The sequence below is a fragment of the Strix uralensis genome, chromosome 10 (genome assembly GCF_047716275.1).
Source record: "Strix uralensis isolate ZFMK-TIS-50842 chromosome 10, bStrUra1, whole genome shotgun sequence".
Lineage (NCBI taxonomy): Eukaryota > Metazoa > Chordata > Aves > Strigiformes > Strigidae > Strix > Strix uralensis.
The window spans coordinates 23,116,165-23,135,127 of NC_133981.1; the positions used below are offsets into that span (position 1 = coordinate 23,116,165).

General features: G+C 38.4%; 1 protein-coding gene across 21 annotated transcripts in view; it reads right to left on the reverse strand.

Annotated features, from left to right (window-relative positions):
• The window catches only part of IQSEC1 (IQ motif and Sec7 domain ArfGEF 1), a 356,789-nt gene that overhangs the window by 37,546 nt on the left and 300,280 nt on the right, over positions 1-18,963 (reverse strand). For all 21 annotated transcript variants that reach the window (XM_074879790.1, XM_074879771.1, XM_074879775.1 and 18 more), the window contains 2 exons: positions 14,261-14,543; positions 9,274-10,538 (listed from right to left, as the gene is read on the reverse strand). In XM_074879790.1, coding sequence (XP_074735891.1) covers positions 9,274-10,538; positions 14,261-14,543 — 1,548 coding nt within the window. The remainder of the gene's footprint in view (positions 1-9,273; positions 10,539-14,260; positions 14,544-18,963) is intronic.

Genomic DNA, 18,963 nt, shown 5'->3' on the forward strand with positions numbered 1-18,963 from the left:
GATGCCAGCCCTCTGTTAAAAAAAAAAAATACCTTCCTTGCCTTTGATACTAGAGATTCCATTTTGAAAATACTTACAGTTACCACAAAACTAAGCATTAGTTTAACATTAAAATCCAGGGATGGCTTTTTTAATAGCAAGAATCTCAGACTTCTCCTAGAATAATTTAAGAAGCTTCTTTAAATAGCCAAGTTGGCAGTAACATTCTCCTTAGTCTGGCACACAGCTAAATTTTGTTTCTATGGTTGTACTTCATCCTTTGCATTTGCTGAATATCCTACTGCTGCCTCAATGAAGCTAAGAGAATCGCTATGTCTATTTTAAACCTTCTGGGAAAAAAGAAAAAACCCAATATCCTTAAAATACTACCAAAACTAGTGCCAAAACAACTTGCCAGAGTTCACTCGGCTATGCAGCAAGGCAAGAAAGGGACTGAAAGGAAGAAAATTAGAGAAACTGACTGGGAAGCCTGTCTTTCTCAGGTTGTACAAATGTTTAATGAAGAGAAAGAAGAACTAGGTGTAAATTGCATCTTTTGGTAATTCCAAGAAAGAGTCCCTGGGTCAGGAAAATAAGCCAAGAAACAGCATTTTTCTGACATCTTCTCTGCATCTTGTGGAAATGGATAGATTTGTTTGGGCAGGAGCCCTACGGTTTTCCCCACAGTGGAGATCACGTCTCCTCACTACATTATGATACGTTAATCTTCTCAGGCTCATTCACAACCGAACCAAAAAACTACCCCCAGCGACATGAAGGTCACAGCTCGCTTGTAATTACACCAATTACCTGGAGTAACCTCCATTCAGTGAAAGTTAATTTATACTCATGTCACTAACAAAAGAATTTACTAGGAAGTGATCTCAGTGCCTAGGTCTGTTTGGTGGGGAAGTAAAATAAAGAGAGGAAACTCTGTTCTGTTTTCATAAAATTGGGTAACTGACCTAAACAGTTCTACCATTTCTTTCTGTCTGATCAATGAGTTTCTTTATGTCACCATTTCCTAGTAAAGTGCTAGGAAATTATACATTAAACATTATTACTGCTACTGAATGCTTAGGCTTGTCTGAAAACTATTGCCTGAATCAGAGCCGATTACAAAACCATAAAAAGTGTATAAAAGGCAGCCAAAAGGCCCAAGGAGAAAGTCTGGGTTATTCTAATAAAGGAGGAAAGAGAAAGTTTAAAGCTATTTCAGAAATAGGATTTTTCTGTATGAGAAGCATCAGCCTTGAGGAACAAAGCAGTTAGCACAGTGAAGAGAATCATAAGGCACACCCCAAGCGGTTGCAGTGCAGTAGCTGGACATGTCCTTGTTAGTAAAAACAATCCTGAGTCATCATGTTATAGCAGATTTTGTAGCTCCTCATTATTCCCTGTCTTGGCAGTGGACAGCCTGCTTTTCCCTGCTCCTTCATTCCTTGTAAGAAAGAAGGAAATATTTTAGTTAAATAAATGGACCAACTCACTCTATGAGGATTTTCTCACCTCCTCTGACCCCACTGCATCTCTGCATTTCCCAAAGAGCAGGGAAAGGACTTTGTAGCTGCCAGCAGAGCAAATATACTCCACTTTCAGACAAGATACATGAAAAACCTGCCAGCTCTCTCAGAACTATTTGCCAGGACTAAAAATTGCTTTCATGTTTATGCAACTGTAGTCAGGAATGAGACATTAAGATGACTATGTCCTTGAAATTGAGGAACAGTCCCTGTCTTAACGTTTTCTAGTGTCCCTGCCCTAAATTCTCTTTCCACACCCTCACCCCAGTTACACATAACAGAAGCACTTCAGCTTTAATTCTTGCAACTCTGCTGACTGCAAATGGGAAACACTGACAATCCCATTTACTTTAAATGGGGTACCTTTTAGATTAGCAGTGCAAAAATACTGTTTAAAGATCTCCAGATTTTTCATTTAGAGATCCACCAAACCCCAGTCAGTAGGTAGATGTGAGTTGTTAAAAAAGAGGAAGGAGTCGGTGCCCCCTTTCCATTTTCCTTAACTCTTCTTCCCAGGATTCCTATGCAGCCTTCCCAACTCCCTATTCAAACTGTCCTCTGTATGCCTGCAAAGGCAGCTGGTCACATTTTTCACCCTCAAAATTTGGTCACTTGAGATTTGGGGGGGAAGGAATTAAAATTCTGGCATCCAGAATCATATCAGATGCTTGTCTGGGAGCTGCTCACCCAGCCGAATTCCTCCATTCATAGGGTCATTTTCTAATAACCGACTGTATCCTGAGCACGCACCCAGGCATTGTTAGAGCAAACCAGTTACCGATTCCTGGCACGTAGCAGCGGGAGGGAGACGTGTGCCCAGAATGCGTAAGGGCAGGCGGTGCTGGCGGCAGAGGATGAGGTAATGGCTCTTTCCCGGTTCCAGGGACACTCGCACACAGTTACTGCTGGTCACAGTGCAGCCTTTCCAAAGCTAGATTTGCTTTCAACATTTGGTAAAGTTTATACTCCCTTTTAATGGCAATGAAGGGAATCCTTGTGCCCATATTTGAAACCGGTCCTTAAATCTACTATTGGTTGAATCCACAGTAATACATTTCAGCTGTTTTTTATGGGGAGGACATAATGTACGCTAATCAAAGCACCCATTTGGGAAAAAAAGGAAAAAAAAATGGGTCCTCAGGGAGAAAAGATAAAACATGCACAGAACAAAGCAAAACACACAGAGCTTTTTTTTTTTCTTTGGGTGTTCTCACTTAGGACTAAATGTTTTCAGAAATAATGAGAGTCATACTAAGAACATTCTTCTCTTCTTACTAACTCCTCGGCATGTTAGAGGACAAGCTACATGGAGTGCTTTGATTTTAATTTTTGTTGGAACTGTCTGTGGCTGAGTAATCTGCAGTCCAGATGTTGTAACAACAGTAAAGTCCCTCTCACCATATACATGAGGATGCCAAATGGCTCTGTTGCGAAATCCTGAACAAGCATCTTGTCTCCCCTTTCCTCTTTCTATTGAATCATTCCAAAAAATCACAGAAGATATACAATTTGCAAAGATATTCAAGATCAGCTGACAAAATAAAAGAATTAATTCAAAGGTAAAGAAAACCAACTTAGTTTGATTTACACCTTCTCCCTCCTACTCAATCTGCACTTACAAAGTCTCAAATCATTAGAAATGTTTCCAATAAGCTTTCAACTTAAAATTCTAAGGGGGACAGTCTAAAAGTACATGTTTTCAGACCATATACTAGAATGCTGAATGGATGCTGTGAGACTCAACTAAACGCAATAAAGAAAGTATGTTCAGCATCTTAAGTGAAATCCATTAGGTGTGTGACTGGTGTAAATGGAGGAACATCAGATTATTACACTTATTACAATATTTAAACTAATGGCTACTTGCAAAACTTCTTTTTTTTAAAAAAATTAATAACATCTAGCAACTTTGAAGGATTTCAAATAGAGAAAAAGTTTGCAGTACTTTCTGAATATAGCAGTACTTAGGAATCCAAATTACCTTCAATCTCTACCTACGCTTAAATGATGAAAACCATATACCTCTGTTGAGCAGTTAAAACTGCTTTCATGGAAAATGAAAAATGTGCCTTCTCACAATTATTATTATCATGTGCCTCAGACTTCCAACAAGAATTTCTCTAGAAATTGTAATTTGCAATTTTGTATTTGGTATAATCCCACCAGCACTCAGCAAATTCTTCTCATACCTGCTTAGTAAAATAAAGAAATACTTAAATTAACATTCCAAGGAATCTAGACATGTTTAAAAAAGCCTGCTCCTGGAATTAGTATCCAATTCATATCAATAAAGATTTTAAAATTCTGAATAAAATCATTCCCCTCATGCAATAAATGAAGCCGGTAGGGCTTTCAGGGCTTACAGGTCAAAACATGATACATCACTGCGTAATGCAAACAGATACTCATGCCTTTTTAGCTCTGTCAATAAATCCTTTGAGAGAACTTTGGAATAGTGGGAACCTTGGTAATAGCCCGTTATAAAGGAAACTACAGAAAACTCTTCAAAACAGTATGCTATAATGGACTGAGGACACATGGGGAACAGTTTTCCATCTGTCACTAACCTTTCCAGAAAGCAAGCGGATAAAAAAGGGGGGGTGAGGGGTGAAAGGCATCTGGGAAAACTTATTGTAAAAATATTTATAGCCTAGCCTCTGTTCTAACAATGTTAAGTTGTGTTATGTTCATTTACCTCCAAGATGTACATGTAAGATTAGGCCATAAAACCTTCAACAAAACACTACACAAGAAGAGCCCTCAATAAAATTATGCCTCAGCATAAAAAGCAGAGCAGCATGGTGGAAATGGCCTACGAGCTGTACTTCACAGTCTCGCTTCATCAGCAATATCAGAAATTGGCACTAGCACCAGCAAGACTGGCTCCCATGGCAAGAAATCACAATGCCATAGGAGCACTGCCAGATGAGAGGACATTTAACAGTGTCTTCCAATATCTGATATCCCAAAGGAGATACTAAATATGACTCTAGTCTCTGCTAGATTAAAAAATGAGTCTGAGAAACGCAAACTTTTATCTCCCATATTTTACAATACTAGGCACAGTTGCATCAAATGTTTAAACCACTCCAATGTTGTCCAATTTTTGCTGAAAATACTTTATTAATACAGAAAGTGTCGCCCAAGAGAATGCTGAATAATCACTACACTACTCTATTGACATGGCCCAGTTGGATGTGTCACTGCAGTTCGAGGGGACAGAAACTGAGGGCAGTGTTGTCAACAAACATACCTGGGAGCCACAAATACCTGGCAAGGAGCTGCAGTTACTGCCACCGTCACAGTGGCACAAGAGAGGGCGATACAGCAATATACTTCCTCCTACACACGCACAGCTCTGCAGAGAATTACAGTCTGCAAAGCTGACCCAAGGGCAGGACACGTTTCCTCAGACTATGAGATTAAACTATTTGGTCCTATTTAATCTGTTAGAACCATCAGTGCACCAGTAGCAGAATGGAACCTGAAAATCCTACCACACTGGGCTGCAATAACTGGTAAACCTGGTATTTCCAGCCTGCAGTCAAAACAAACACGAGAATAAAATCACAGCCCTTTTTACTTTTTTTTCCCCTCCTCCTTTTTTTTTTTTTACCCCCTTCCTTTTTTTTTTTTTTTTAAAGCAGCAGTCAAAAGGCCTCTTGAAGCCTTGTTTATAAGCAAACCAGTCTCAAAGGCTGGATTTGCATTGGCAGTGTTTGGAGCCTGCAAAATAAACCTTTCTAGGTAGTGTTTTCCTTCTGCCTGTAAGGGAGGAATGGTTTCCAGTGTAATTTCTCCCAGACTACATCCCTTTCAAACTACACTGAAGAAAATGCCTAATTCAACACAGCTGGCTTCACCACGCTTCCCTGGGAGCCCTTGCACTCTGGGCATGCACCTGCAATCCTTCCTTCAGGGAGGCAATGAATGGTAACACACAATCTGACAGCCTATTGACAGGGTGAAATCACTACTGCCATTCAAAAATAGGAGGATGTACAGAAGCTGTTACTTAGTTGCAATTTCTTTGGCAGAAATCATTCCATTTGGGCAATACTTTATGTTCTAGTATAGAGGATACCACAAAATATCTTTAAAAAAGTGGATACTTCTTTAATCAAAACTAAGGTTCCAAACTGAGTGCCAAGTTATAGTTTGAAACGAATTTTATGATCAAGTGATAAAATTTCTAGAAAAATGGTTTTCAATTACCTACGTTTTTTTTTCTCTACTGTCCTGTGTTCTCCATTCTCCAAGGATCTTTGTGCCACTAATGTTTTGCACGTAATAGTGATTAAGTGAACTAGACCACCAGTTGTGCTCAACTTTTACTCCACTCATAATCGGCTATTTTAGTAAAGGGCCTCTGGTAAGAAAACTGCACTTTGGCTTCTGAAAATTATTATTGTAATAGAGAAGCCAGAAAAACTATAAAGCATCTGTTGAAATTTCAACTGTGAGGATAGTGACTTTCCACACTTTTAAAAACTTAATTCTTTCAACACTCCTAGTGAACAAAGCAGAAGTATTTACTCTACTACAATTTGTGCACTTCTTTAGGGTTCTAAATTCTTTGCATTTCAGCCAAGCTTCATGTACCAGAAAGAAATGATATGATTATTTGTTAATTAAGGTTTGGGATCTTAATTTGCAAGGAAGATTTCAAAGATGCAATGAAATTAACACGAACTTCTTGTAAAAGACATCCTTAAAATTTCCTCTGGTAGACACAGACATTTGAAAAAAAACTTGACTTCTTATAATAGGTAACTTCAAAGCCGCTTTCAGTTCTGCACACAGTCCTTCTGCATGGGTGGAGCACACATCCTCTCAGGAGCTCGCTGCCAAGGCTTGTTACACATAAATGTGTCATGGAAGATCACATGGCCAAAAGGCATCGAAATGATTCTGCTGCACTGACTTGAACACTGGAGAGTAGACTAAAAAAAAATGTATCCCATCCCATCGTGGGTGTCCATCTGGTCACACGATGGGAAGCACAAGCAGTTTGCAACACAGAACTGAATGCACAGGCAGACTCTTGCCCATGTGAGATGCTGGGCGGTTGCATTTTTGCCATGTGATGAGAGAGAAACTGCAAAGATGGGACTGATTTGCAAAAAGACCATCTGACCTGCAGACCCCCTTCCTGGCCCGTGTCTAACCAGGCTGGGCAATCCTCCCTCACGCTGTTCTGCATGTGGCACCGCAGCCTTCACCAAGGAAACACATCTAGGACGTGGCTTTCTTTTCAGAAAACTTTTGGACACACAAGATGCTCTGACACACTCCTGTGCTGAGAACAATGAGCATAATGCTCTCAAGTTATCTGAAACTAATGCACCTGCACAGCACATATCTAAAAGGAAAAAGGATTCTTCATCTTGAAGAAACCAACACTTGTAAATCCTGGCAAGTGCCTGAACACAGTCTCTATCCCTGCACTTAACTCACAAAACGCAATTTGTGATCCCACCCGATACACTCTTGAGTCTCCTTCTGAACTTTTTAAAGAATAAAACTCTGGAAGTTTTCCAGCTCCCTCTTCTAGAGTGTTTACAGATTCATGCATCACCACATTCTATGATGGTTCAATACCTGATGTTGCACAAAGGGGAAATAAGGCTATTAATGAAAATGTCACAGTCTGCAGACTTGAAGAGCCATAATCAGAACCAAGATACAGGGGATACTCGGGGACTGTCTGAGCTATCAATACAATCAGAGTGACTCAGCAGAAGGTAATGAGAATCTTCAGTTCTGTATCAATACTGGAGATAAAATGCGGTGGGGGAATGAAACAATCACACACAGCAAAAGACGATGCACAGAGCTGCTGCCTGGAGCTCTGCGCAGTGCTATCTTCTAGAACTCACTGCTAAGAAACTGCAAGTCTTCTCACAACCAGCCAACATGTAGAAAAGGTTTATCTCTGTTCAAGTCCATGCAGGAAGACCACTTAGAGGTGTTTCAAATAACAGTCGCTATTCTTCTCTGTTCCTGACCTTTATTTTTCACTTTCAGCCTCCTAGTGAAATGGCATGTCACTAGAAGCATCTGACAATTTCCATTCACGGCTGCATGCTGCTTGAGCACTTTTTCCATTCACCTTTTTTTTTTAACACCCTTCTGCAATTGACTCAAAAGACTGTATTACCAAGCCTGAAGTTCACTGATCATTGACTGCTTACAGCTTAACTACTGTGCAAAAAACCAAGCAAGCACCAAGTCTTTTAAATGTCAGCCAAATAGTACCAGTACCTTCCTCCCCATGCCACAACCAAGGATATTAATGTTTTAAAATCTTCTAAAAAGAGCAAATTGATATACCTTCCTACCCAGCCTACTTCTCGAGCAGTAAAAACTGCAGAGATCCTATGACTTACATAATTCCAATTGGCTAAAAGCTTCCGTAAGACCTATTACCTTTTCACAAAGATAAAAAACAAACCTGGAAGTTTTTACAGCCAAACCTGACTGATCCATACTTAGTATTGTAATGCACAGCCTCACGTGATGTCATCAAAATGCTTTAATTATCTGCAACGTTACAACATATTATTATATGATGAACCACTGACCTATTAATCCAAACAAAACAAATCACAGCACTGCTACCTGAAAAGGAGGGCTGAACTCATTCAAGCTGTAGGAGACTGAAGCAAGGGCTAAGGCAGCACACTGAAATATCTGTTAGTTCTTCAGAAGCTACAGAATTTTCATAGAGAAATCCTGAACTACTCTGTACAAAATTTTCAAAACTTACACAAACACTGTGAACTGCCACCAGTATTTTAAAGAAAAATAGGAAAAAATTCTGGCACTCAGCATCTTTCATCTAAGTGTTCCAAGGAGCTTTAAAAGCACTAGTACCAGAAAAATTTTAAGTACATTATACCCATTCTAGGACAGGGAAATTGGCACACTAGGCATTAACTAAGCAGTGAAGAAAACCTCGGAATTTTAATGCCATCCACCTAGCTGTTGTTATCTTCAAATTATGATTGTTCTAATGAGAACTGTGTAACTCCAATAATGTGAATACAGAGCTCAGAGTAGTATATTATTTGTTACCCTCTATCGTAATATTCATGGTTTTCTAGAGCCTCATGGGTGTGTCCAAAGAAAAAAGTATTTCAGTAAAACAAAGAAACTTGAGGAAGTTATTTTGTAGAAATTTTAAGCAACTCCATACATGGGAAAATTAACAGTCATAGGCAGAAATACAAATTTTATGATAATTTTATGATAAATAATTTTTGTTTAGCATAAAAATATTCAGTGCATCATTTTTTAGTATCAAAGTCTTGATGAAATCTTCTTCACAAATTCCAGGCCCTGCCTGTGTTAAACAGGAAACTCATCTTACACTGCTTGTTATTTCTAATTCCTATATGACAAATTTTACAATACCTACATGATTAGGGCAGGAAGAAATCTGAATTTGTTATAACACCAAAAATGGATCAGGATTAAGCCACTGTATTTTTCAACAAGAAAGGAATCTGATCCATCTTCTTCAATAGTTTGCTAACATATATGTACACATAATTATATTTTTTTCTTTTCCCCCGAAGCTGTGTAACTATGAAGATGTCAACTTGTAAGTACTCTATAATATGAACAGTCACCATGAGAAGCTTATTTTTTCACTGAAAAGTCAGTATCAGACACCAGTCTTACTTACCTGATACAAGAAAAATATTCCTGGTTCAGTGGCTATGTTTCTACCAAGCACAAAGAAAAAAGGAGGAAATGCTGTACTTACTTGTTAAAAAGATTCAGTCCAATCCTATAATGGCGCTTCCTGATAACATCGTTACTGAAGGCAGGGGAATCCCAGCTGTTGCGAGTTTCTTTGTGGTATGTTTGTTTGCTCAAGGTTTGCTCCCTTAGGCTGTCTCTAGAAGAAGATTCTGAGCTGCAATTTATTGTATCATTAGAGTTGGAAGTGCTGTTGATGCTGTCGTTGTCTCCATCAGAATAATCAGACTCTGATTTGCTTTGCCTGTTTGCTGTGCCATTGATAGCTAAATGACTATCTATAGGCCTAGCCCTGTGTCTTGCCTCCTGTTCCTCTCTGGATATAATCTTGGCGGGAATACTGTGAGGGATGTGTTTTGGGCTTCCTTGTTGACTAGTGATCCCTCGGTCATAGGCATTTTGTCTCTTTAATGAACCTCTCTCTGAGCGGTCACTCAAGTCCACTGAACTGTCGCTGGGTGGCTCTATAGTTAGCAATGGTAGATGATCCATTCTCATCCTCTGTTCCTGACATTCCAGTGATGGGGTACTCCTGCAGCTCGTATCAGTGTCTATCTTATCATCTTTGTGGGTCATGGACCAGTACTCTTGAGAAGAGTTCACAGACCGGAGCCTCAAATCAGATTCCGTGCTGGACGGTCTGTCTACTGACTGGGAAAGTGGAAGAGGTGGAGATAACTCTTCCTCATCAATATATAACGTAACATCACTGTATGACGCTGTCATCTCATCCAGCTTCCTGTGATCCACATTGTGAATTGCTGGTTTAGTTTGAGCACAACTGTCCCTTTCCATTTCACGACTTCTGACTTGATCCGGAGTCTGGACTTCATCAGAATGTAGACTACGGCAATTCAGTGCATCATCAATGGATTCTGCAAGGGATTTCACTTGCCTGGAAAAAGCATCCTCCAGTTCTGTTATAGCATCAGCAAAATCAGTAGATGCTGCTGGAGACTTCATTGTAGCTGACTCTCCAAGGTCACCACATTCAGACTGTACCAGAGATCCCAGCTTTGACCCATCATTTGTAACAGAAACTTGTTTTCCTTCAAAGTAAGAGCTGTGGACTTTCTCAGGTCCTTCAAAGGAAAACTGCATTCTCATATTGGACAGTACAATGCGTCTTGACATACGATTTTCAGACATAGAACTTCTAAGACGCTCAAAATTTTTGTTCATCTGATACTGGCGAAAAGCTGTTTGTATAGTACGAGCAGCATGTCTAGTTATGAGACGGCCTCCATATTTCCGTTCTAGCATTTCCACCTGTGAAAGGGTGAGCACAATTACTTGTAACTTGGTGCAAGTTAGAACAAGGTTAAAGTATAAGAAAAAAAAAAAATTCATTTAACAGCTTTAATATTCAGACATTTTTCAAAGCGTATACTGTTTTTGAAAGTAAAAACTCAAAGCTCCAGACTAACATCTGCACAAATAGTGAACCAAATAGTCATCTGAAAATTCCACCATAAAAATACAGACAAAAATATATGTGAATACTGTCATATAAAATTAAGGTCTTGGCTATTTGTGTGTGTGTGTGTTCAAATTTTGGTTTTCACACATTAGCATTGGTGTGTCTGCATCAAAGCAGACAAGACAGCACCCTAATGCAGCATAATGTAGTTATTCTTTCTCTATAGGGGCAACTGCAGAGAAGTAAAACCCAAGTATAACGCAAACTGCCAAATTTTGGGAGTAAATTCTAAGGGTGGGCATCACTTTCCCAGGCATGCATCGCTTTCTACGGGAATAAAAACCAGGTAGCATCGTTTCACCCAGGCCTGATATCAAAGTAAAACTGAGCCTCCCAGACCGTACGCTTCCAGAGAGGTTTCTTGGATAGAATATCCACATACACTGTCTTCCTCAAACCAAGAAGATATTTCTGACTTTCTAAATACAAATTCAAATCTATTTTCATTCTTGTAATTACACTCAACATTGCCAGAGTTTCCAATTAACAGAATGAATATGCAAAATAAATACATTATAAATGCTATCAATTTAACCTAGTGAAAATGACACGTCAATACTTCTGGAATACTCATCTGGAATACTCATTAGATATTTTCAGACCTTTCCTTGCAAAACATGAAAAGCATTGCTTATTTAAAAAGCACTGAACAAGATTAATAACTAGTTTTATTTCTATTTTTTCCCCAATATTTGATTTCTGTTCTGATTAGTCTTTGCTGGATCCATATTATTCACAAACACAAAACACCCGTGACAAATTAATACGTTTAATACTACAATTAAAACCACCATTTTTCTGGCAGCATTTTTTTATAAGTCCATGCAATTTTCATAATAATCCAATGATTCAAAAGTCATTTCTCCTTGCTTGCAAACCCAGGGACCCTTTTTCATTAGACACCACGTTTTAATTACTTCTGTTACATGCATGTGCACACACCACCTCTCCCCCTCATACTTTGGAGATCTCTCCAAGTAATTGTTAAGTTCAGATAATGATGTGCAGATGCTCATCCTTTTTCTATGGAAGGAACCAAATGCTACTAAAACATATTTTCTAGTACATTATGTCTGCTATTCGGGAGTAGTTAATGTATTTCTTTCAGTGCTATTGCCAGGTTCAGCAGCTCCCATTCCCCTTCTACACTGAAGATGATCTCTGTTTTGGCTTGGTATTTTTAAACGTGAATCACCGATTTTTAAATTTTTTTTAAAATTCTAGATGCAAAAAATATTATGCACAATTATTGGCATAAACAGAGGAGGCCGACTTCTCAGATGGGCTCAGATCAGAATTACTGCTAAGGACTTGTTCTTTTGACTGTATTTTGAAACTTAATTAAGCTCAAAAAGCTGTGACTGATCTCTGAGCTGGGAATCTGTAAATCTCTGCATAATTTTCTATAGTTTGTCTTTAAAACGATTGTTTAGCCTTTTACCTCCAAATGGGGGTTATATTACCCCCACATTTGCACATATCAAAGAGGCTATGAGGTTACTTGTAAGGCATTCTGAAGATTAAAAAAAATTATTAAGAACTTCACAACCCTCCCACTGCTGCCACACATTCGCTACTATTTCTATCTGTATCATGCAGTAGGTCACGTGCACATAAAATAAACTGTAAGAGATTATTTTGTTGCACTACTCTCAAAACAAATGAAGTATTATCAGTTTAGTTCTCTCAAAATTAAATGTCAAACCTAAAGAAAAGAAAACTAGCATAGCTGTTGTGAAAGAATAAAACAAAACCTAATATTCTATAAAATAAATTACCTGGACTTTAGTCTTGCAAACAGGCTGTTGCCCTTCAGGTTTACACAGAAAATAACATCATCGCTGATTATCACAAATTAGGGGGTTTTGGTGGGAATTTTAATTGAGAGAATTTTGGAGTTTGCCTGCATGATGTACTAGACTTCTGACTAATATTTCTAATAAATTTTAATGCATATTTAATGCACCTTTTTAATGAATATTTAATGCACATTGCCTTTAGGTAAAGCCTTGGACATTTTCCTAAATAGTTTTTAACTATCTTCTGAGATTTCAATGAGAGGTTTTCAAGAGCAATAAGCAACTCTTCAATATAAAGCTTCCTTTATGTATCATTGTCACTTTTTATTGTGTAGGAATCCCTGAGCAAATACAAAATAACATCTGCAGTCCTCATTCTCTATCAAACCGACATAAAAGGACAGATGGAATTAAGCTCTGTGGAATATCTGCAGTGCGGGAGACCTCTTTAGTAAGCCTTGCACTCTATATCAATCCCTTAAGAGACAACCAGCAAAAATGACTGCCAAAGGTGGAAAAGGAAGTAACATTTTAGATCTCACAAGGAGGTCCAATTTAATAGCAGAGCTGGCATAATCTAGATCAAGAATCAGGAACTTGACATGTCCCCACTCCAATACAGAATTTGGTGAGCACAAAGGCTAAACTCATACTTGCTATCCCAAATACTGGATTCAAATCAGAGCTCAAACTCTGTTCTTCCAGGTCTCTCTGGAACAACATTATATGATTCTCCAACCTGAAATTTCAGAACAACAACCAGATGGCAAATGAGGCTTAGTCCCTATAAATTTCAACAACTACCAATGTGTGGTCCAAAATCAGGAGTAGTTCACTTCCTGTCTGCAGAATTTTGCCTGTTTCCACTTTTGCCATGTTAACATCCAAGTTGGAGTGACTATGCAATATACCACAATGATTCACAGTAAACAAAATATTCTGGGGCAAGAAAGATCTCTAACAAAAAAACCCCAAAACACCTCGATGTATTGGCTACTGTTCATCTATCAGTGAAATCCAGTGCATCCTGCATTTTGCTTACCTTAAGCTATTACAGCATCACTTTCAAATGATAAATATGAACTTTTATAGCAATAAATATCTTTTAAACAGGACAACATTCAGAGGAAAGCTTAAAAGGAATGGCTGAGGCTGACTGTCTTACAGAAGTGCCTTTTTAGGGACAAAGGCTCTGAACATGTACATAGCTTCTATGCAGTTCTTTGTAAAGCATATGGGAGTTTTGCCTAGCTGAGTTAAAACCAATTAAGATCTTGAATCCACCCCACAGATATGAGAGAATATCAGTTGCAATAAGTTCTTTCTTTCTTTCAGCAACAGCAAAGATATCCAGGTTTCAAAATGACTCATTTTCTTAGAAGAACATTTTGCGTTATTACATTCTAGTACTTTTGTCCCAAGCATGAAATCACAATTCCTCATAGGACTGTTTTTACTTTTAACACTATTAACACATCTTTTACACCTTTCTTCAGGAAGGGGGGAAGGCGTATGGGACACAGGGACGCCACAACACAGAAAAAAGAGAGTCAGAAACCTCAGAAATGCTGACGTATGACTATTTTGAACTAAGTTGGTCACAGGAAAAAAAGGTATTTTCAGCATCACAACTGAAGCGATGCTAGAAAAGATTTTTCCCAGCTTACAGACATGTTGCTGTTGTCATAAATTAGGTAACAAAGCTCAAATACCTGCTTATCTTGTAGGTCTGAAGAGAGTTCATAGCTCTCGGAAAGTGATCTTGACCTTTTAATAGCTTCTTCCTCTGCTTGTTTTCGCAGTATGGATGTTGAGTGCTGAAGTTTCGGCCTCCGAGATCTTTGTTGTCCAGGGGAGACAGAATACAGCCCGTAAGCAGAATGATCGTAATGGTCTGGGCTTATAGCTGAACTGTGTGTTATAGGTCCTTGATGGTAAGTGGATGGGCTATCCAAAGACGTGCCAGTTTCACTGCTTGGAGCTTCACCCTCAACACTAGACAGAATGAAAAGACAGGAAAATCCTCAGGTGAGTATTGCATACCAAAACTCTCAGCAATAGCATAGTTTTGCTTAGTTTCATTTTATGTAGACATCCAGCACATTTTGTTCCAATTCAGATGCAGTTAGTAGAGAGTAATGTGGCTTTCATGTCAAACACCAGAGTTTTCACTGTAATCTAAGCAAGTCTCTATTTCTGTTGCAGAGGTCATATTTAGACCATGAGTCAAACAGGAGAATGGACGCTTCAAGCATTATTTAACTTTATACAGTAATTACTGATAACATCCTGAGTAAGTCACTCAGAACTACTGTGTAAAATAAATGAAAACTTTTAATTTCATTTATATAGCTGCTCACTTCTGAGTTATTCTGCTTCAAAATGACAGATGCTTATTTGTGTCCTTCCTTGCTTTGACAAATAAAAGCAATACTTTCGTACTGTTATATTACAGTTTGACATAAAGGGATTACTTTCATGTTACTCATTGGAGATTTGGGATTTAATGAATCTTGTGAGCTACTATGTTTCTAGAAACTAAAGTTGGGAAAAAGTACCTACAGGAGAAATCTCATTTATTTCTCTGTTAGTGAAAGATTACTCCCATGGGATACTTTTGGCATGCTTTGTAGTGAAGCATCCCAAGAGATGGTGTTTCTAGCTAATGAAAGCAAAGTAGTTTCAGGTAGGGAAAACACAGTAAGAGCTATCTGGCAAATAAAACACTTCATTTTCACATGAATGCTGTTATTGCTAAAGAATAATGGAAAGAAAAAAAACCTTTCTATTAAAAGAGTTGTACACAATAGGAAACATTTTAAACTGAGTCCTAGTCAAGGTTTATCCTGAAGTACTGATGACTAACAGTAATTTGTTTTATATTTACAGTAGGGCATTCTCACATTGCAATAGGGTATGCACTTTCGTGATTCACACAAAACCTTACTATCTGCCTCATCCTGTGTACACAGACCATTAACAGAAAACCAAAATTTTACTTTTTTTTAAAATCACACTAAAGACTTAGTTCCACACTCCACACAGGCATGAATATAAGCATTTGCAGCACTTCGCCTACCTTTTGTTTTCTGAACAGGTACATCCAAACTCTAAAGGAGTAAAATTCCATGCTCCCACCACGCCCTGTATTTCTTATTTTGCTTTCATCCACATGGATACAAACAAAAAATAAAGCCCTCCTGTTGTCTCTCAGAAATGAAATGCTGTGACCCTTGCTGCATACGCATACCACAGCAGTCCCTTCAACAGTTCAAAGTACAGAGCGATTTCTGAAATTCGTTCTCCACCGGACTGCAGTGCCAGAAGAGATCAAGGTTAACACTGGCAAGACTCTCCTGGCTTGAACAGTGTGTACTTTTTTAAAGTGAAGGAGAAAAAAGCCCCTTACGTTTCTCAAAATGTTTCTAGAAACATGGAAAACTGAAAGCAAGTCCTCTTTCTTTGCCCATCAAAATATGACTCTACCCGAAAGGTATTTTCAAACATACTTTACCCAAGCTGGAAATATTTTCAGTGCACACATATTGCTTTTTCCAAAAAGGAAGCTGACAGGAAACTAATCCCTTTCCCTCTGATACAGCTGGCTTTCAACTTAAAAATGATAAATTATCCAGAGTTTTGCTAGTGTACACTGAAACTGTGTAACCACCCATTAAAAACAAACAAATCATTCTCTCTGAAGTATCCATTAAAGCAATTAGTATGATACTGAACTGCTTCACACTCTCTCTTTAAATACTAAGATACGTTTCTCTGTTCTGCTGTGAGGCCACACGATTTTGTACATCACAGGTTCCTAATTACAAGCTTATTTGTAAGTACTTTTCATACAAGTATGGTAAATTTGTTTTTAACAGGAAGTTGGGAATTATCACTATTTCCCCCTTCTTAGGTTTTGTGACTTTTTTTGACTTCCTCACCCTTAAATTGTGAACTATTTAATAACCCTTCCACACTGATTATAATCTCATGTTGACATTTTAATAATACCTTCAATGGATCACTTAACCTTTTCATGAACAAAAAGGGTACTGCCCTAATCAGAAAAAATTGGAAGGGGATCTGCCCGAGGCTCTGATTAAAGTTAGGGGTTTCTTCTTTATTTTTAGTTTGTCTTTCATAGTTTTTCCAGACATAAATATGATCCTTGACTGACTGCAATGCTTGATCTCATTTTGCTCATAGGCCTATTCCCTGCCATCACATCTGACCTTTGAAGCAGGGAAGTAATTATCTTTTACAACAGGCAGCCTCCCGTACAACAGTAGGACAGCCTTTAAAGCAAACAAGCATGCACAGTCAGTACTTGCATCTTTGAAGGCTTTCTCCCACTCAGCTCCTCCTTGTCCGTTAGGAGCAGTTGAAGTTTCATACGAGTTATTTCTTACAGATCTCTACTGACAAAGAAAAGCAGCTTGTTTTCTACTTCTTACTACTTTACACATGTTTGGAAAAGAAAAATATTTCAACAAATATGACTTGTGTGAAGCTTTAAGGATGACAAGATGTATTGCTCCACTATGGAGAAGCGCACACAGAGCATCGTGGAACAGGAGTAGGGAACTGAGAATCATACAGCCCATGTCTCTTTTGAAAGACCGTATGCTAAAGAGGGTACCTTGGCTTCAGAACAGACTCAGAACACGAGCCAGTCACTGCAGGGTTACAAGGGCGGTTTTTATCTATCCACTTATTAAACATGCCAACACACAAAAATGTCAAGGATTCTGCTCCAGGCTTGCAACAACAATTAGAATAAGTCCCCCTATGACTAGGGGAGTGGTGAGACACCTCTCTAGGACTACTTCACTTCCAGGAGCCACCCTGCACACGCCGTCTTTCTCAGATGGGTGAGAAATTAAGTACATTAAGTACACTGCGAAAATCGACAATATAACCCTTTGACCCAGTCCCAGATGGAATTAGAAATAACTTAATAAAAGGTCTCTGATTTGAGGCACCTGCCACCTACTATACATGTCCAGTAGAATTACTGATAATTTAAGTGTTTAAAAAAATCTAGTGGATGAATTCGGTTAATCTGCCTGCAATGTGCATCGGCGCATTACTAGGGAGACTAGCAATACGTTGAGTATTCCAATTGTGTAGTATTAGGAGAATGCAGAACAGCTGAAATTAACCTTTCATTTTTAGAACTCCAATTGTTATATCATGCTCCTTTTCAGCAGAAAATAGACATTCATTATCTGCCAAGCCAGAAAAAGAGAAAGGTTGCTTGCCAGTATTTTACAAAGAAGCAGAGAATGGAGCAGCTAAAGAGTGAAAATGTAAATTAAATATTTAAAAATAATTAGTACTATTAATATGACTTTGCATGAACAAAACTTTCAAACAGAGCGATGGAAAAACTTTGTTTCTTTGTACATCTAAATTACCTTTTTGAAAGAGTGGCCAGCACTGGCTGAATTAATATTTTATCAGAAATTGACACTGGAAGTTTCTTCCTGCCTAAACCTCAACTTGTAATACTGTTAAAAAAACCCCAAAACACGACTATATCAAGGAACAATAGAGAAGAAGAAAGGCTTAGAGAAAAATGGAAACAGACTGAGTACAGTATTTTTAACATATCTCAATGGATATGTAAAGCTATTGGTGAAAATCAGATTAATTTTACTTTTTCTAATGACTATTAGCCGGTATGAAATATCAAACATAGATGGATTTAGGCATTTTCTTTTGTGTGCGTATGGCTCTAGACTTCCTGCAAGAGCTAAGCCACACACTCTGCAGACACTTTTAAATTAAAATACATCAGCTGCAGTGACATATGTGCATGCAAGTAGGATCTGTTGGCTTCATCAGCAGGGCAGTGAGATAAGGGTCATCCCCGCAGTGCAGCTACCACTGTATTTACCCATGATGCACATTGCGTGCTAACAGGGACAGAATCAAAGCTCACTGCTCTGTCTGAATCAAAGACTAATACCAACGTACACGCAGTGGATGCCAAAAGCTGCTTTTCTAACAAATTTGCCTAGATGTCAAAGCTGAGTAACATAGTCCATGGCTGTATCTTTGGACTAAAGTAGCATACAATAGGTCCAAGCTGACAAGATGTGAAGTAGATGATGTTGCCAGCTAGAAAAAGGCTGTGGTTTTTATGGTTGTTTCCCACTGTTCAGGTGATAAGTTCATTTCAAAAATTACCTAATAAGAAAAAGCTCTGTCTCCTCCTTCCTCTGCCTAATCGCCAAATGTAGTTGTGTGATTAGCCATGACCAAAACAAAACATTTCCTCTCCGGGCATTTTAGCAGCAGAAACCTGGCAGGTCTTTTCTTCCCTCTCTCTCATTTTATACCTTCAGCTATTATTTCTAATCACAAAGCCTGTAATTAGTAACCAGTGCACTAAAAGCACTATCATATTTTA